Raw genomic sequence first — 20,648 nt, 5'->3', positions numbered from 1 at the left:
TAAATCGTGTGTAATTCACCAAATTGAACTCAAGTATCTTAAGAAGGACAGCACAAAATGTTTACATGGGTTTCAAGAAAACACTCTTGGTTCCACATAAGAGACTAACGTAAAACGAAAGCTTATGGAATTAAATGGAATTATTGACCTGGTTATAAAAGTAATTAGGTGATAGAGTTTAGAGTAGTGCTAACAACCCTTAACTTATCATCAAATTGATTTATAACTTGGACAACATAATATAGCCGCATATCCAAGTTTTCCAATGATGCAAAGATTAATGGCATTGTAGGTAATGTAGATGAGACGCAAGATTACCAAGAGATGTTTATAAGTTAAATAAATGAGCAATATTTTGCAATATGGATTTCATCACAGGTGGGAGATCATCCATTGTGGACCGAAAAGGATAGATCTCCACATTTTTTAAACTGTGAAATGTTAAGATCACTAAAATCTAGTCAGCTGCAAAAAAAATCAAAAGAGTTCATAGAACATCAACCTTTATAACTAGAGGAGTAAAATATAAGAGATATATTGCTAGTTCACAGCTTTACAAAGCCTATGTTGGAACATGCTGAATACGCTGACATTTCTAGCACCACACCTTAAAATGCATACACTTCAAAAGAAGTGCAGTACAGATTCACTAGAATGTCTCCTTGGTTACACAGATTGGGTATGAGAGGTGATTACATAAAGAAGGTTTGTATTATGTGGAATATTATTTGAAGTTGCTTTTTAGAATTTCAGAAGGAATCGAGAGGGTTATATAGAAACGTTTTCTGCAAATGGAAGTATCAAGGTCATGGAGACATAATCTTAAAATTAGAGCCAGGGAATTCAGTTGAAAACTTCGGAAAGACTTGTTCACACAGTACAGAGGAACCTCGATTATCCAAATATCAGTTATCTGAATATCGGATTATCCGAAGGAGATCTCGAGGTCCCTATAGGAACATTACATCAAAGACATGTTTCCAACAGTGATTGTGCCTTTGATTTACAATGATTAAACAGGACCCTGAACCCCGCTTTCCCTAGATAATCTCTCCAACATTGTCCTGTACTGGGCAAAGGTGGATCCTGTCAAGATGTTGCAGTAAAAAGTTGTGTGAGTGTGGCCTTTTTCTGGGGGCGGGGGGTGGATTTGGACAGGTTTAGGGGCCGGATCAGGTGGAGGTGAGGGTTGGGCGGATTTGGGGTGGGCGGGATTGGATGGGGCTGGGGGTGAGCGAAGGGCGGGGTTGACGGTGGGCGAGGTTGGAGGCAGGAGGGGGCGGGGTTGGATGGGTTTGGGGCGGGTGCTCGCGCGCGGTGTGCTGTTGCTTTGTCTCCTGAACAGTGAATGGACTTAAAAAAAACCTCCAAGCCCCAGAGGAAAGGCATTTAGTCAATTAACCGAATAATTGATTATCCAAACAAAATAGTGCCCGCCCATCTCGTTCAGATGATCGAGGTTCCTCTTGTAGATAGTATAAGTATGGAAGCCCCTCAAAAAGCAGCAGATGCTAGCTCATTACTTTAAAAGTTCAATTGATAGATTTGCTGAATAATAGTTTAAGAGGATTTGAAACCAAAGTGGTTGAATGGAATGACAAATTAGCTTATTGACTGGTGGAACATGTTTGAAGGCTTAGTGGGCTATCCCTGTGGCAGTGTTACAATACCTGCTGAATTCAGTTTATTTATGTTTGTGTCCTTACTGTTGCTAATTGCAATTAATGCTACAAGCTGTTTAAGTGCTGCTATGATCATATTCTGTTTTGTTGCAGTTTCCAGGATGCATTTAATTCTGTTTTAGTTCTCCATTTTAAATGAGATTACTAAGTATGTATTCTCAAGTGTCTATCATGAAATGGTACATCCTTTATTGTATTACTAAACATAGGAGGGCATTAAAGTGAAAGGTTAGCAGAGTGGAAAGTGAATTTGTGTTTAGAGTCATAGAGATGTACAGCACGGAAACAGACCCTTCGGTCCAACCCGTCCATGCTGACCAGATATTCCAACCCAATCTAGTCCCACCTGCCAGCACCCGACCCATATCCCTCCAAACCCTTCCTATTCATATACCCTAACCAATGTCCTGTACAGCCGCAACATGACCTCCCAACTCCTGTACTCAATACTCTGACCAATAAAGGAAAGCATACCAAACGCCTTCTTCACTATCCTATCGACCTACGACTCCACTTTCAAGGAGCTATGAACCTGCACTCCAAGGTCTCTTTGTTCAGCAACACTCCCTAGGACCTTACCATTAAGTGTATAAGTCCTGCTAAGATTTGCTTTCCCAAAATGCAGCACCTTGCATTGATCTGAATTAAACTCCATCTGCCACTTCTCAGCCCATTGGCCCATCTGGTCCAGATCCTGCTGTAATCTGAGGTAACCCTCTTCGCTGTCCACTCCACCTCTAATTTTGGTGCCATCTGCAAACTTACTAACTGTACCTCTTATGCTCGCATCCGAATCATTAATATAAATGACAAAAAGTAGAGGATCCAGCACCAAACCTTGTGGCACTCCGCTGGTCACAGGCCTCCAGTCTGAAAAACAACCCTTCACCACCACCCTCTGTCTTCTACCTTTTGAGACAGTTCTGTATCCAAATAGCTAGTTCTCCCTGTATTCAGTGAGATCTAACCTTGCTAACCAGTCTCCCATTGGGAACCTTGTCAAATGCCTTACTGAAGTCCATATAGATCAGATCTGCAGCTCTGCCCTCATCAATCTTCTTTGTTACTTCTTCAAAAAACTCGATTGAGTTTGTGAGACATGATTTCCCATGCACAAAGTCATGTTGACCATCCCTTAAATAAATAATAACCAAATTTAACAAAAAAAATGAGAGGAAAAAAATCTCAACTAACTACTAATCTAACCTACAACTAACCAGAGTGTATGATTAAATCTCTTACATTATTCAGGGAAAAAAAACCGACGGATAACACAGAAATTGAGTAGTGAGATACATACTCGGAATGTACTAACATCAAATCGTAACAAAACCCGTATTTGTGCGGGAGTCCTCTCCCAAGGGCCCCCGGACCAGCCAGGTTCTCCATCTCAATTAAATAAAAGCCCTTGTTAGGATGGCTGATATATCTGTATTTGTGTAATTCAAGAAGGGCTGCCATATTTTATGGAATAATGCAATCTTTTAGTGCACCATATTTGTAAGGAAGTTAAGGGGAATACATTCCATGATTAATCTGTGCCAATTCGAAAGTTCAGGGGGGGTCCTCAGCCACCCAGTTTACCAAAATATTTTTCCTTGCACAGAAAGAGAATAGAAAATAATCTCTTCCTGTGCATATCCAAGGAGGGTAAGTTTGAAAAGCCCAAAAGAAGAGATACAGGGTCCACTCTAATTTCCGTTCCTAAGATTTCTGTCAAAGCATTTGCTACTTTAGTCAATATCCACGGATCTTATGACAGGTCCTTAAGCAATGTACAAGAGTGCCCACCTCTAGTTTACATTTGGGACACATTGGAGATGCTCCTGCCTTAAATTTTGCCAATCGGTCCGGTGCTATATGGGCCTTATGAAGTATCTTCAACTGAGTGACCTGAGTTCTATTGCAGATGGTGATACTTCTGGCGTTTTCCCAAATGTCATTCCACGTTTCTATAGAGATTTCTAGTCCCAAATCCTGATCCCATGTTTTAAGCAGATTGTCCATATCTCCCGATATTTCCTCATGTAACAAATGATAAATAGTGCTGATGGAAGATACCCCCATTGGCCATTGCACTCTATGTTCTTTATCTGATTTATAAAGACTATCTAATAATGCAGTCTTCTTCTGTATGTAATCTCGAATTTGGACTATTTAAGAAATCATCTCTAGTGCTTTCAGATATTATGAAAAGCTCTGTAACTATATGTACTAAAAATAATACCCCTAGTTAACAGAATAATTAAGTAGTTAATTAGAAGAACAGTCTGTTGAATAGTAGTGAATTGTTCCAGTACTAGTTTAAGGAAAGTGACCTTTGTGATTTGTGCTTGTCGTGTTCTTAAACTTCACATGCAACTATCAATAGTTGATCTTTTAGCTTTGAAATTACATTTTCATAATTCATACAATTCTATTTAAACACAAGCACTTTGTAAGCATTTCATCTGTTCTGTACTTGGAGAGAAGTGATTAACTAAAACCATTGTGCTGGAAATTTTCAAATAAGCCTGTTCAGGGGCACTGTTACACACCTCTAGAGGTGTTGGGTCTTGAACCAGGGAACTGTTGACCCAGCAGCAGGGACACTACTATTGCACCACTACCATTCCTGTGCTGGAAACCGTGTGAATGAACTTGATAACAACAGTGCTACTAAAGTTCAATGAGTTAAAAAAAAACCCTTAGGAAAGGTACCAGAGAGTGACCAACTCTCACAATAAGACAGAGAACTCATGAGAAAAAGAAACAGTTTGTTTTACACACGATTAGACGTAAAATATTTCTCCCGTTTTTGATTTCAGTAAGAGTGCCCTTGTATTTTTCTTGGGTATGTTAGATATTAATTGCAGGATAGAATTTTTACTCATATTTTTGCCTAGAGGGAGGGACTTGAATGTGAAACCTGTTAACTTTGTCAGTATTTTTTGACTGCAGATTGCTGGAAGAGGAGTGCAGTAAACGACTGGATTTGGAGAGGCTACATTTAAAACAACAACAAACCATACAAACAACAGAAGCAGAAAAGCAAGAACTGGAAAACCAGAGAGCAATGAAAGATCGTGCATTGGAGGCAGCAATGAAGCAACTAGATGAACTTGAGCGGGAAAGGAAACATGCACTTGAGCAATATGGGGTAAGACTGACACACAAGATGATATACTCATGTCGAAGATTGCACAAAGATCAAGCAAGTTTCTTGATCTTAATTGCTGCTTCACAATGTGTAAATGCTGAATCAATTAATTTGTATTCTTCTAATTTGGTAACATCTGAAAATGGCCATGCACTTCCTTCAGCATGTAGTTGTCACTTCTAGACTTTAATTATATATATATTACAATGGAAAATAGCAGATAATTTTCTACACAATTAAAAACATCTACTGAGGTTGCTGCTATTGTCTCTGAAAATCGTGTATTAGTGTTTGGAACTGGAGATGATGGGAAGAGATTAGGCTGTTGACGAATATTTATTGAACACTTTTGATTTACATGACAAGAATTTTCACAAGGCTATATGGACCCATCTTCTATGTGTTATGGTTGTCATTTTATCATTCCTCACTCTTAATGTAGACTGTTCTATTTATATATTTAACATTAACCTTTACTCTATATCTCTCCTCAAGTCTCTGCCTTCATGTCCAGTTCACTGAGAGCCACATGGTGGTTTGGCTAATCTATCTGATCTTCCAAACTGCTCCCCTATAAACTTTTTGGTCTCAGTATCTTTCTTCAGGAAGTCTCCCTGTTACCTCAAATAAATGTGCAATTTTGTTTTTCATTTCTGTCTGCCTGGTTAAACAAATAGTCGTCAATGAAGTTAAATCTTCCCTCAATTGTTGAAAGCCACATTATGTCTTTTCTATTTTGATATGGGTTTTGAATTAATTTGTCTCTAGTTGGAATTCTGAGCTAGCCTATCAAAGCCATTAAAAAGGGATCAAAAGTCTTTCCCAATTACTGAGTGTGTCTATTAAATTTTACCCTTTCTGGAATTGTGTTCCTCCAAACGCTCTGCATTGACAGCTTGTATAACAACTTCATATGCAGCCTTTTTTTTTAGTTAATGCCCCTCTGACCAAGATGTTGTCTGTCTTGCCATCCTTGGTGCAGACACTGGCATTGATCTGTTCTTTGGTAGTTTTTCCAATAGTCCTGAAACTTTTGGGTGCCCTCTTAAGTCCGCAATGTCAGTGCTGCCACTTCTCCATCTGATTCGGGTCTATTCCTTTCAAAGCACTCCGATAAAGGTTTAAATTTTTCTATTGCTTCTCTTTACACATGCTTCCTGTGCTTTCTAATTTACTTGATCATTTATTTCTGTTCTGTTCCCATTTCCTGCTTTGTCCTTCAATTCAATCATTGTTACTACCTGTTATCAATGTCTGTGAAGGTTGTCAGTTTTTGTATTTGTCACTAGAGATGGTGGAGACTGCAGGAGACTAGGCTATAGGTGAATATTTTCAGCTATTTACTGGACAAGGCTTTACATGAGATACTACATGGAACTATCTTCGAGTGGTTATGGTTGTCAATTGATCTTACATCACTCTGTAAACCTTTAGATTTGCATATTTAACATTAACCTCTTACACTACATTGAGTCTTGTTGCAATATATTCCCAAAAACTTTGTAAGTCCAATTTAAAAAACTTGAAGGACCATTCAGAGCATGCCTAACATTTATAAAGATAATGACAATGAAACGGAGACACAGGGATAGTTCAATTGAATTTTGAGATATTGGGATTATGTGCTTTAGGGTAGAAAGAAAAGATTTTCAGAAGTTTTAAAAATAAAGGGGCTTTGACAAAATTAATAATTATGAAATGATTGAGAAGACAGGGATCATAAACTTAAGAATTCTTCCCTCACAACAAATAAGAATTTTAGGAGTAATGTCTGTACACTGGCTTCTTGCAGAATGATGCGTCATGCTACAGGGATGGATTGATTTGGATTTTTTTCTTTTTATGTATAGAATGAGAGTAGTGTTGTCAAGCCCGACATTTGTTGCACAAGCTAGCCTGAATGATGAACCTGGTTCAGTCTTCTCCATGTCTCTCTGTCTTCTCATGGTCTTTACATTAACCAGTAATATCCCACAATTTTCGAACTATCCAGCAATGATATTCTCCTCTTCTTTTCCCTTGAAATGTTCTCTTCATAACATCAGTCCCTTTCAGCCCAAAGTGTGCCTGCCAGTATCTCTACTATTTCCTAACTACGATGAGCAAATGTTTGTTTATTTACTTTCTTCTTCTCTTCACTATATGTTATTTTTTCCATCCAGTTGATTCTTGCCATTCTCCTTGCAAACACAAATTTAAAAGCTATTTAGTAATTTGGTCTCCCCTTTAATCAAGGCCCAGGTCTCGCATCCATACAAAGAACATTCTGGACAAGTGCTTTTCAAGTAACTTTTAGTATTTTATTCAGCTTTCTGGTTAACAGTGGTCATCATCTTAAATACAATGCTTCCCATTGTTATTCCAGTTCTTCTTTCTTTTGGTGTCAGCAGATAATATGCTTCCTAAATACTTGAATTCTCACACCTGTTTTGGTTCAATTCCTTCCATGAATAGATGAATATTTCTTGTCTTTTGGGTATATACCAAATCAAAACCCTGGTTTTGTTCACTTTCCTTCCAAAGTTCATGCCTGTTGTTACCAGTCTGACTACTGGTTCTTATAATCCTTCTCTGTGCTTGTTACAATTGCTTTATCATCTGCAAATCTAACAGATGTTAGCAGTAGTCCTGCAGTTTTAATGCCAGATTTTGTCTGCCAATGCTTCTGTTGCTGTACAGACATTGAGGAAGATTGGTAATAGACAGAACTTTTCCAAACTCATCTCACAGTTCTGAATTCACTGTAGACTACTCTTATTGTTTTGCATACCTAGTTATATTTAAGGGGTTGATGAATTGTCTTCTCAACCTACGTTCATCTACTGGAGATATTTCCACGTTACTACTATAGAGAGAGTTCTCAGTGACAAGGAGGGAATGACAATTTTGTTCCAAGTCAGGATGGTGTCTGTCTTGGAGGAGAACATTTGGATGTTAGTGAATTAGAGACCCTGATTCAGTTTCAAGGATAATTAGATGAATATTTGAAGCAAATACAAGGGAGAGAGAAGGAGAAAGTTTTTTTAGATTACTTTAGTGAATAAGAATTTAGGGAATGGACTCCTGTTTTGTATTTGACCTTATAGCTCTCCTTCTCTCACTGTCTCTGTCAGTCTGTCTGTCTGTCTCTCTTTTTCTCTCTCTCTCAAATTCCTGTCCCATCTCAACTCCCTTTTTACTTGTCTGGGAATGTGATGTAGCTTCCAAGATCTACGGTAATTCTCTTCTCAAGTAAGACATATGGGAATTGCAAAAGACATACCAATAACATGGCTGTCAAGATTCTCACATGATTAATGTCATTGTAGTAGTGCTCAACAATTCTGCAATCTCTACTCAACAAGATTTTAAATCTTACATGGAGGAAGAAAATTGGGAAGAAGAGGTACTAATTGAAGCCTTGTAGATGTAATAGTGCAATAAACTGGTTCAATTCTTTATAATTTTGTCAGGAAGCAGCAAAAAAATTAGAGCTGGCAACTAGCAAGACAAAGAACTGGAAGGCCAAGGTGGCTCAACATGAAGGATTACTCCGACTTATCGAGCCAGGTAGGGGAAGTTGACTAATTATTTGTACAATAAAGTATAATAATCTAGCAGCAGTAAAGCCTTTATTGTGTACAAGGGCCCACTAGGTTGGAGATGGCGGTGAAGAGGTTAATATATCCCCATGTAATTATACCTGAATGTGATTTTAAAAAATGGTTGGAAACTAAGTTATTTGTCATTGTTTTGGTGAAAGTAAGGCATCAGTCACTATGCAAGTAGAAGCAAAATACTGCAAATGCTGAAAACCTGGAGAAACTCAGCAGGTCTGGCAGCATCTGGTCGTGACAGAACAGAGTTGAAGTTTTGAATCCAAAGACTCGTCTTCAGATCCTCATTCTGAAGAAGGGTTTTCAGACTTGAAATGTTTACTCGGTCTCCCTCTCCACAAATGCTTTGCAATTCCTTGTTGTATCACTGCACCAAGTAAGATGATGTCAAGGAAAGATTTATGCTGATTCCTTCCTTTTGAAGCATTTTTCATGAACTGCAATTTGTTTTTTTTTGGAGAGCTTAATTTAGACAAAGTATATAAGTATTTTGCTGTTAATCTCCTATTCATAACCAATTGATTGGGGTGACAAATTAGAATAAGTGCTGGATAAGGTTATTTTTGTAAACTTATCCAATGTGAGAGGTTAATATACATGTCTGTTCCCTTTTCTCCTCCAAAGTATACTTTTAGGATTCCGATATCAGAACTTAAATCATTGTAGGCTCCACTATGCAAAAGCCTGAATTTTACGGAATTAATATCCAGTATGGTCAACTGTGTTGATTGATCTTTATGTGCGCTGTATCTTCATCACAGCTGAGCACAATTTGACAACAATGAATAAAAACCTCTGTAGGGGGAAAAAAAGTTGGGTTGTTAATTCACTGTTGATTTAAGAGCTTCAATTCTTACCTGTCTTTCTGAAATAGCTGAGCAAACCACAGAGTTTCCTCAAATCACCTCAGAGAATTCTAAGAACAGAAGAAGAAATTCCCATGGCACTTACCTAGGATTCAGATGCAATAGAGGCACGTGCAGCTGTAGCCAATACTGCAAAACCTTTCTCAGCAACATCCAAATATTTGTTCAAAAATTGGAAGAGCTGTCATATTGAGTAGCCCAGGAAGACTTTTATTCTCAAAAACATCTATTTCAGCCAATGTTCTAGGCTCTGTCTTCATCCACCAGTAAGTCCAACCCACAGTGGTATGCAGTTAGAGAGATGTGGCTTTATATCCCTTAACATTGACTCAGAACCCCATGAAGTTATTGGTAATAGGTCAAACATGGAAAAGGAACCCTGATCACTACCTACTCTCTTTTTGGAGATAGAACCACTACAGTGTGGGAACAGGCCCTTCGGCCCAACAAGTCCACATTGACTCTCTGAAGAGTAACCCACCCAGACCCATTCCCCTACCCTATTATCCTATATTTACCCCTAAATGCACCTGACCTAGACATCCCTGAACACTATGGGCAATTTAGCATGACCAACTCACCTGACCTGCACATCTTTGGATTGTGGGAGGAAACCGGAGCACCTGGATGAAACCCACGCAGACACAGGGAGAATGTGCAAACTCCACGCTCAAGGCTGGGTCCCTGGCACTGTGAGGCACCAGTGCTAACCACTGAACCACAATATACCGCCTTGACATCATGTTTCCATACCGAATATAAAATTCCATCATATCGCATGGCATTACCACAGTGTAAGATTTAGGGGTCCACATAACTTTAATTTTATGATCTAGTCAATTACAAAAGTAGGCTAAGTTGGTGAGCCAGTCTAAAATATCTCCTGAAAAGTACCTCCAAGTTCAAAAGTGTTTTCACAAGTCTCACGGAAATGTTGAGTCAAAATGAATGATATTTAATAACAGCAGTTATTTTCACTTTGAGTCACAAGCTCTCAACATCTGGCTGATTGGGTGCTAGCGTTTCTTGTAAAAGCAGCAGGGAAACCCCATGCACATGCCATCATTCTCTGTCATATAATTGCCGCATTGGTTTAAATATACCCCACAACTCTGAAGTCTGTGCAGGAATATCTGAAGTTCAAAGGAATGTTATTGAACACAGAACATTATAGCACAGTACAGGCCCTTCAGCCCTGGATGTTGTGCTGACCTATGAAACCAATCTAAAACCTCTCTAACTTACACTATTCCCTTTATCGTCCATACGTTTATCCAATGACTGTTTAAATGCTCTTAATGTTGGTGAGTCCACTATTGTTGCAGGCAGGGCATTCCACGCCTCTACTATTCTGAGTAAGGAAACTACCTCTAATATCTATTCTATATCTATCACCCCTCAATTTAAAGCTATGTCCCCTCGTGCTAGCTATCACCATCCAAGGAAGAAGGCTCTCCCTGTCCAGCCTATGACCATCTTGTATGCCTCTATTAAGTCACCTCTTAGCCACCTTCTCTCTAACGAAAACAGTCTCAAGTCCCTCAGCCGTTGCTCATAAGACCTTCCCTCCATACCAGGCAACATTCTAGTAAATCTCTTCTGTACCCTTTCCAATGTTTCCACATCCTTCTGATAATGCAGCAACCAGAACTGTATACAATACTCTAAGTGCGGCCCCACCAGAATTTTGTACAGCTGCAACATGGCCTTATGGCTCTGAAACTCAATCCTTCCACCAATAAAAGCTAATACACTATACGCACTTTTAACAACCCTATCAACCTGGGTGGAAACTTTGCACATGGGTACAGAGATCTCTGTGCTTGTCTACGTGACCAAGAATCTTATCATTAGCCCAGTACTCTGTATTCCTGTTACTTCTTCCAAAGTGAGTCACGTCACACTTTTCCACATTAAACTCCATTTGCCACCTCTCTGCCCAGCTCTGCAGCTTATCTATGTCCGTCTGTAACTTGAAACATCCTTCTGCACTGTTCACAACTCCACCTACTTTAGTATCATCTCTAGATTTACTAACCTGTCCTTCTACGCCCTCATCCAACTAATTAGAGAAATGACAAACAATAGTGGACCAAAAAGAGATCCTTGCGGTTAGCCACTAGTAACTGAACTCCAGGATGAACTTTTTCCATCAACCACCACCTTCTGTCGTCTTACAGCTAGCCAATTTCTGATCCAAACCACTAAATCACCCTCAATCCCATGCCTCCATATTTTGTGCAATAGCCTATCGTGGGGAACCTTATCAAACGCTTTACTGAAATCCATATACTCCACATCAACTGTTTTACCCTCATCCACCTGTTTAGTCACCTTCTCAAAGAACTCAATAAGGTGTGTGAGGCATGACCTACCTTTCACAAAAGCCATGTTAACTATCCCTAATCAAATAATTCCTTTCTAGGCGATTATAAATTCTATCTCTTATAATCCTTTCCAACACTTGACCACAGAGAATCCTAGGATAAATCCCATCCAGCCTAGGAGATTTATTTATTTTCACACTCTCCAGAATTGCTAACACCTCCTCCTTATGAAACTCAATCCCATCTAGTGTAATAGTCTATCTCAGTATTCTCCTCAACAACATTGTCATTTTCCTTTGTGAACACTGATGAAAAATATTCATTTAGTGCCTCTCCTATCTCTTTGGACTCCACGCACAACGTCCCGCTACTGTCCTTGACTGGCCCGAACCTTACCCTCGTCATTCTTTTATTCCTGCCTTAGGGTTTTCATTGATCCTACCTGCTAAAGACTTCTCATGACCCTCCTAGTTCTTCTTAGCTCTCTCTGTAGGTCCTTCCTGGCTAACTTGTAACTCTCCAGCACCCTAACTGAGCCTTCACATCTCATCTTTACATTTCTTTATTAAATCCATGGTTCCCTCACTCGACCACTTCCTCCCTGCCTAACAGGTACATACTTATCAAGCTCACGCAATAGCAGTTCTCTGAACAAGCTCCATGATTCACTTGTGCCCATCCCCTGCAGTTTCCTTCCCCGTCTATCCATCCTAAATCTTGCCTAATTGCATCACAGTTGCCAGCTATAACTCTTGCCCTGCGTTATATAGGGGAACCTCGATTATCAGAACGAGATGGGCGGGCACTATTTCGTTCGAATAATCATTTATTCGGTTAATCAATTAAATGCCTTTCCTCTGGAGCTCGGAGTTTTTAAAGTCTGCTCCCCATTCAGGAGACTGCAACAGCACACAGTGCGTGAGACCCAGCCCCCACACTGCCCCCCCCTCCGCTCCCGCACACCCCCATCTCCCAACCAGCCAACACCTCCCCTGCCCTCCAACACTGCGCCCAGATTCACGTCCAACACCGTCCCCTGCCCCCCATTCCTGTCCAACACTGCGCCTGCCCCCAAACCCCGTCCAACACCGCTCCCTGCTCCATCCAACACCACTCCCCCATCCCCGTCCAACACCACCCCCGTTCCCATCCCCTTCCAACACTGCTCCACCCCATCCCCCTCCAACACAGCTCCCATCCCCATCCCCTTCCAACACCGCCCCCCTATTCCCGTACAACACTGCACCCGCCCCCATTTCCCTGCACCTGCGCCCATTCCCGTCCAACACCGCCCCCACCCCCGCCCCATCCCCTTCCAACATCGCCCCCCCATTCCTGTACAACACTGGGTCCGCCCCCATTCCCTGTCCAGCACTGCCCTGTCCCCGCCCCATTCCCGTCCAACACTGGCCCCGCCCTCCATTCCCGCCCAACACTGCACCTGCCCCCAAACCCCGTCCAACACCACCCCCACCATCCCCTTCTAACACTGCCCCGCCCCCATCCCCTTCCAACACCACCCCCCCCGCCCCCCATCCAGCACTGCCCCCGCCCCCTCCAACCTGTCCAGGACTGCCCCTGCCCCCTTCACCCTGCCTAACACTGCCCCCTCTCTGGAGCAGCTGGCCTGGACACTAACAATAAGACTGCTGTTGCTGCTGCCTTTGTGGGGTAGGTCTCCAAATAGCACGCGCGCGCACGCACACATACTTTTTACTGCAACGTTTTGACAGGTTCCACCTCTGCCCTGTACAGGACAATGTTGGTCAGATTATCTGGGGAAGCAGGGAAGGTATAGGTAGAGAGGGGGTGGGAGGTCAGTCACTTGGAGGCAGTGCCTGTTTAATCACTGTAAACAAAAGACACGATTACTGTTGGAAACACGTCTTTGATGTAATGTTTCTATCGGGACCTCGAGATCTCCTTTGGAAAATCTGATTTTTGGATAATTGGTTTTCGGATGATCGTGGTTACACTATATATCTATCCATTTCCGTCGCTAAAGTAAATGTAACCGAATTGTGGTCACTATCACCAAAGTGCTCACCTACCTCCAAATCTTACACCTGGCCTGGTTCATTATCCAGTACCAAATCCAGTGTAGCTTCGCCGCATGTTGACCTAACTACATACTGTATCAGGAAATCGTTGGACAAAAACTGACCCATCGAAAGTTACCAAACTATAGTATTTCCAGTCAGTATTTGGAAAGTTAAAGCCCCCACAACAACTACACTGTTACTGTCCTATCCAGAATCATATTTGCAATCCTTTCCTGTATGTCTCCGGAACTTCTCAGAGGCCTATATAGGATGATGTCTCCTTTCTTATTTCTAACGTCAGCCCATACTACCTCAGTTGACAAGTCCTCATCAAATGTCCTTTCTGTCACCTTAATACTATCTTTGACTAACAATGCCACACCTCCTCCTCTTTTATCTTTTTACCTGATCTTACTGAAACATCTAAATCCCAGAACCTGCAATAACCATTATTTGGCATCTCTCTCTCTCTCTCACTTCTGTTGACTAAAGTTGTCATTCAGTCTTTAGTCTTCTGACTGTGCATCAAATCGCTTCTTATTCGTCCTTTTCGAGCCACTATTTTCTATTTAACCGCTTCAATCATGTTATTACACATCTCTGAAGCAGGTGGGTCTTGACCTTTCTAGCCGCTATCTCCTGTATATGGATCAGAGATATCTGAACTCTGGCTCCCCAATGACTGAATGGCACATTATCAATTTCAGATTGATCTAGGTAATATGTTCCCAATTCCAGATCAGTTTCTTTAAAAGGAATGGTCATCTTACTGAAATCACTTGCTGCTAGCTTCTGATTTGTTCCTTTAAGTGTCACTTGTACCCATTTTAAGGTAACTTGTCCCTTTTAGTTTAACATCATTCAGATAACTATGAAGTTCAGAGGCTGCCAGTCCAGCAATTTGTGCACCTGTTTAAGAGTATGTAATGTCACCCTCTTGTGATTTAATATTACTTCAAATACTCCAACTGTAATTGCACATTTAATTAAATTCCATTTAAATTCCTCAGATATGAAATAGTCTGTACCTGCCTGCCACAAAACTAGATAACATTCAAAATAGGATTGATAAGTAGCAAGTAATATTTGTTGTGCACAACTTCTAGGCAATAATTTCTCCAACAAAGGAGAATTTAATCACCTCTTGTAATGCCATCACCAAATTCCTCACTAAAAATACTCTGAGGATAATCATAGACCAGAAACGTAACTTGAAACAAAAGCGACCTATGTAAATACTTTGGCTACAAGACCAGATTAGGTGCAGGGAAATCGACAAAATGCAAAGCAGTAGGTGATGGAGCATTCTTCTTGTATGGATAATTCAACAACACTCAAAACGAAAAACTCTTGACCATCTAGGACAAAGCAACCTGCTTGATTGAAATCCGATCCACTGACTTTTAAATGTTCCCTTCCTTCAGCACAGGTTGACTGTGGCAGCAGTGTGTACCATCAACAAAATGCACTGCAGCAAATTGCTAAAGTTTTTTTGCCAGCACCTTCGAAATTCATGACCTCTACCAACTAGAATAAGGGCTGAAGGTGATAGGTCAGGGAGGAGAGGGTGGAGTGGATAGGTGGAAAAGGAGCTAGGCAGGTAGGACAAGTCCGGACAAGTCATGGGGACATTGCTGAGCTGGAAGTTTGGAATTAGGGTGAGGTGGGGGAAGGGGAAATGAGGAAGCTGCTGAAGTCCACATTGATGCTACTGTATGGTTGATACAGGTAAAACTTTGATGGATGTGGAAGGCTCCTTTAGGGCCTTGGATGAAGGTGAGGGAGGAGGTTTCGCAATTCCTGCAGTGCCAGGGGAAGGTGCCAGGATGGGAGGGTGGGTTGTCGGAGGGCATGCACCTGACCAGGTAGTCACGGAGGGAATGGTCTTTGCGGAAGGTGGAAAGGATTGGGCGGAGGGGGAAATATATCCCTGGTGGTGGGGTCTGTTTGGAGATGGGGAAATGTCGTCGGATGATTTGTTTTATGTGAAGGTTGGTAGGGTGGAGGGTGAGCACCAGGGGCGTTCTGTCCGTGTTATGGTTGGAGGGGTGGGGTCTGAGGGCGGAGGCGTGGGATGTGGACGAGATACGTTGGATGGCATCTTTAACCATGTGGGAAGGGAAATTGCGGCCTCTGAAGAAGGAGGCCATCTGGTGTGTTCTGTGGTGGAACTGTCCTCCTGAGTCTGTGGTACATCAGAGGGAAATGAGCCAGGGAAGATTGAGACAATAATTTCTGTAAAATAATGGAAAATGTGGAATTATTACCTGTTCCATTACTCTTGGCCTCAAACATACACTGTAATTTCTAGGTCATTATTAAATTTAAGATATTGTCATTCTCATTCAGTGCGTATTGAATTGCTCCTTTTTATTGTTTGTTCTTTCATTCTTGTAGGCCCAAAGGGTCGTCAGCTGATCACTAATTGGGGACCAGCTGCCTTTACAGAGGCTGAGTTGAGTCTGCGAGAAAAGAGCTGGCAGAAACAGAAAAATAGTGCAATGCAGTAATCTACTACTTCATAACCGATCAAGGTTTTACACTGTATTTTGACAGGCTACGCATGGAATAAAATGCCATGGACATGTTCATTGTGGAGGCAGAACTATTTTGAAACTGTTACACAAAGGAGTATTTTATACTAAAATCTTAACGTGCTGGAACTTCTAAAGTATGTTGGCACACAGAGCAAAGGACAGCTTGTTTTGTAGTCGATGTGAAGTTCGTTCAGACTTCTCGATAAATATTGTCAAGTTAATTTTAAATACTTTAAAGCTTGCTTTCAGCATTCTGTAGTTTTTATACTTGGCTTAAAGTCTTTTTTTTTGCTTGCTTCAGTTCTTAGCTGCACTGTTTTATTAATTTTTGCATTGAGTTAGATGTGTGACTGATTTGATTTAGTTATGTAATTTTATAGTGTCATAGGATAAACTAGTTTTGTTATTACTTTCATTCACAGCATTAGTCTCCTCATTTCACAACCTTTACTTCCATCTGAATTGTAATAAAACAGTCAGCTGAGGCTGTAGCGTTCACAAAATGTAATGTTGAATGTGTGAAATACAAATTTGCCCAAGGCAATTGACAGCTACCTATTTGCAGGAGGAAAAGAAATCCTGTATTTTTTTAAATAACTTGCCTTTCATAATCACAATGCCATTCTTGATGCAATTTGCCAAAAGACCTTTGTCTGGCAATATTTAATCTGTTTGATGTACTGTTTAAGGAGAACCAGTTCAGATATGATGGGCCAAGTGGCCTCTTTCTGTGCTGTAATAATGTGTTTTTGATTTGGAAGCTCTTTAAGAATGGTGGTCACGTGCTGCATCTGGGATTCCTGACTCCTTTTCTGGACTCTGTGATTTTCACCAAACCCTTGGGTTATGGGCTTACCTCCTGCTATCCTAGTCAACTCCAGCTTGAGGCATGTTTGACTCCTTCATAATCATTGTGGAGTTGGGACCTCTGGTATTGTGAAGCACAGTCTGTATCAGAAAACCTTTTTAAAACATAAGTTCAGGGCAGCACTGTGTTGAGTGGTTAGCACTGCTACCTCGCAGCGCCAGGGACCTGGGTTTGATTCCAGCCTCGGGCAACTGTGTGGAGTTTGCACATTCTCCGTGTCTGCGTGGGTTATCTCCAGGTGCTCAGGTTTCCTCCCACAGTCCAAAGATGTGTGTGTCAGGTGAATTGGCCATGCTAAATGCCCAATGTTATAGGTGCATTAGTAGGGAGTAGGTGAATGGGTCTGAGTGGGTTACACTTCAGACGATCGGTATGGACTTGTTGGGCCGAAGGGCCTGTTTCCACATTGTAGGGAATCTAATCTAATTTTAAAAAATTTGTACTTCACACATTTAATATGCATACGTGACCAAAATGCTCAGCTGTGACATCATTATGCTGTTTGGTTCAACAAACCTCATAGTGTAAACAGGATGCTGTTTGTAAAAAAAACTTTAAAAAATAATTTATTCCTAACTTTCCAATATTTATCCAGCCCATTAAATGTCTCAGTAGCAGAAACTACAGCACTTGTTCTAAAAAAAACATTGTGCACTTGACAGCAGAAAGCCAGAGCTGTCAATCAAACAATATTTTCCCAAAGCTCATTTGTTTCAACTGTTTAATGGATTTCATGGATTGCAGCTAAATTGCATTCTTGAACTGGTGGATTCACTAATTCTATACAATGCATTATAAGCAAATGGATCTAGAAGTACCATCGGGATTATGAGGGTTGGGTGGAAGGATATAGTATGGCGTGGAAGCAGCAGGGGGAGTGTAAGTAGTCTAGGGGCTTCTATCTTTGTCATTAGAACAATATGCATGAGCCCATGGTATTAAGGTTGATCTTTTAAACAAGCCATTTCAGTGCTTTTAACAGCCTTTAACCACATTCCCAGGTGGGCTGGCTCAACTGCAGGTTCTCCCCCAATGAAAATTTGCAAGCACTATTTCCCAAGGCATGCATGCTATGCTAGGAATTTATCTGATTCCTGTTGCATGTCTCAAAGTTAAAAATCCAGGCCATTGCCTTCAGTAAAAATATTGAATTTTATGCAGAAGTTTAGAGTATAGCTTCATTATTTTTGTGTTAATCTAATACATAAATATTTAAATTTACTTGATTAATTTTAGTGATGGTATGTAAAGAATTTTCTGATTATTCCAAAAAATTGTTTGAATGAAGCTAATAAATATTTTAAATTTGAGTTTGTTTTTATGGGACACATGTTTTTGTACATGTCTAAACAAAGATCAGGAACTAAAAGCAAGACAGATCTGGTTATTTGCTTGATTACACCATGCGTTTTTCATTCTTTTAATGCCACTATCCCATTGTTGAAGAGAGACTTGACAAAATTCAGTGTTCTGTTCAGTTAAAAATTAAACATATATTTTACTGATATCCACAAGAGGTTTTGGGCAGCAGTAGCATTGATTTACATGTTATTTAATTCTGCCAGCTATTATTTTCTTTATATGCAGTCTCTGATCAATGTTGTTAGATGTAGGTAATTAGATTTGTAAATGCAGAAATTATCCAACCAGTGATTGACCATTGGCTTTTTCAGCACTGCAGTGTTATTTCCAGAACCAAACCTTTGCTCGCATGAAATAAGTGAAATATGGAATAACATTCAAGTTAGATACAGTACAACAGAATTGTTCAGTTGTGGAAATATTCACCTTGGAAGAAATGACTGCAGGATGGGGCAGCAAGTGTCTGTGAAAGATTCATTAACATTAACAATGGACTATAACAAAGTTCCATCCTAGCATTGTTTTGTTTAATGAATCAATTGGAAATTCCTCTGTCAAAAATTTTGTCAAGCATTGATAGTTGGCCAGATTGCTGAGTTGAATTACAAGTGCCATATTCTTGACTAGATGTCATGGCATTGAAGACATGGAGTGAAATATGTATTTATCCAGTTGGTAGCTCAACCATACAGTAGAGGAAGATCACAGGTTCAATCCATTGTCTGTACTGAGCTAGCTGACCCCTGTGAAGCTGGTCTTCAGTGTCCCTGCTTAAAGACTGAAAGTTTTGAGAGTTCGCACTCCTGATGACTATTTCATTGGATGAGGAATAGTCATCTTTAGTTATTCCTCCACTCTCCATCATTAGCACATGGGAATGATGGCCAAATGGACAAAATATCAGGGCAAGGCCATCCCTCAGAGGAGAGAACAGTTTGGCAGATTTTTTTCAAGAAACTGAATCTAGTTTCTTTTATAATCTTTCAAAACACATTCAGGACTTTTTGTACAACCTCAGTAGATTCCAGGGGACATGAGAAAGATCAAAGCTTTTGGGTATCAATTATTGTGCATTTGAATAATTAACAAAAATAACTTGTACTATCTATGTGAAATCAATTTGAGAAATATGTTGAGCTTGCTAAGAAAATTCAATGCTAAGATAATTTTATTTAAAGAAATATAGAAAAAATTGGAGTTTATAACTTCTGCAACTGTTTTTGTCTAGAAGTGACAAATATTTGAGAGATGATTGTAATTTGATTTTTAGATTTTTTAAAAAAGTCACTTTTGAGAAAAACTGTTTATTTTCAATTTGTCTTTTAACTATGGTTTGTGTAAACTTGTGGAACAGCTCCTGGTTAGGTTTCTTCCATAACACTTTGGCTTCAACCACTAGTTGAAACTGGAATCAACTGTTCACCTTATCATCCTGAACCTAACTGTGATCTTTTAAATGTCTGGATGGCTGGTGTTTATACATGATTAATGTGTTGACATTCATCTAAAGTGCCAAGATTAATGTAAGAATTGCTTTCTGCAGTTGCCTTACCTTTTAGTATTAACATACTCAGGTTTATATTGCTGTCGTAGATTTTTTAACTACAGGCAAGTTAATATTTTGCAACCAATTGTAATTCAGCATAGAAACAATGTTAGTGATGAAAATAAAAATGATATGTACTTTAAACTTTCAATATGGTTTCTGACTCCAATGTACAATGCCACCTCTCTCCCAGACATTGCTGAACATAATCATATTTTAGTGTGTGTCCTGTAATTTCACTAATTTTGCACTTAGAGCTTTGGGAGTGCCTGATTATATCTGCTTGTCATTTTCAGTACACCTCTATCCATTTGTGTTATTTTAAAAGAACTATGAGGCAAAGTACAATAGAGAGGGAGGGAGGTAACTACCCAAATTGCTCCTGTGCTGTACTGTTCTGTTGTGTGTACATACGCCATACCTAAGCTGAGGACCTTGGATGGCTATCAGGAATGGGAACCTTAAGTTGGCAGATATGATTTATTTTCTCTGTCTTTTGTACATAAAATGTTTTATTAGTAGCCCATTTCAATATTCTGCAAAGCCTGGACAGCGTCGATGTTTGGGCTTCCAAGTGGCAAGCAGCATTTGTGCTTTACAAGTGCCAGGCAACAACCATCTCCATCAAATTTAATTTAGATAAATGTGAGGTGCTGCATTTCGGGAAATCAAATCTTAACAGG

At 40.2% G+C, this 20,648-nt stretch overlaps 1 protein-coding gene across 1 annotated transcript in view; it reads left to right on the top strand.

Annotated features, from left to right (window-relative positions):
- Window positions 1-20,076, top strand: part of swap70b (switching B cell complex subunit SWAP70b) — a 130,767-nt gene extending 110,691 nt beyond the window's left edge. Inside the window, exons 10-12 of the mRNA XM_060838904.1 lie at window positions 4,623-4,821; window positions 8,274-8,370; window positions 16,050-20,076. Of these exons, the coding sequence (XP_060694887.1) occupies window positions 4,623-4,821; window positions 8,274-8,370; window positions 16,050-16,162 (409 nt within the window). The 3' untranslated portion in view covers window positions 16,163-20,076. The remainder of the gene's footprint in view (window positions 1-4,622; window positions 4,822-8,273; window positions 8,371-16,049) is intronic.
- Window positions 20,077-20,648: the final 572 nt, after the last annotated feature.

This window comes from Hemiscyllium ocellatum, chromosome 18 (assembly GCF_020745735.1).
Source record: "Hemiscyllium ocellatum isolate sHemOce1 chromosome 18, sHemOce1.pat.X.cur, whole genome shotgun sequence".
In the NCBI taxonomy this organism is placed as follows: Eukaryota; Metazoa; Chordata; class Chondrichthyes; order Orectolobiformes; family Hemiscylliidae; genus Hemiscyllium; species Hemiscyllium ocellatum.
This window is presented reverse-complemented; position numbering and strand designations above follow the sequence as displayed.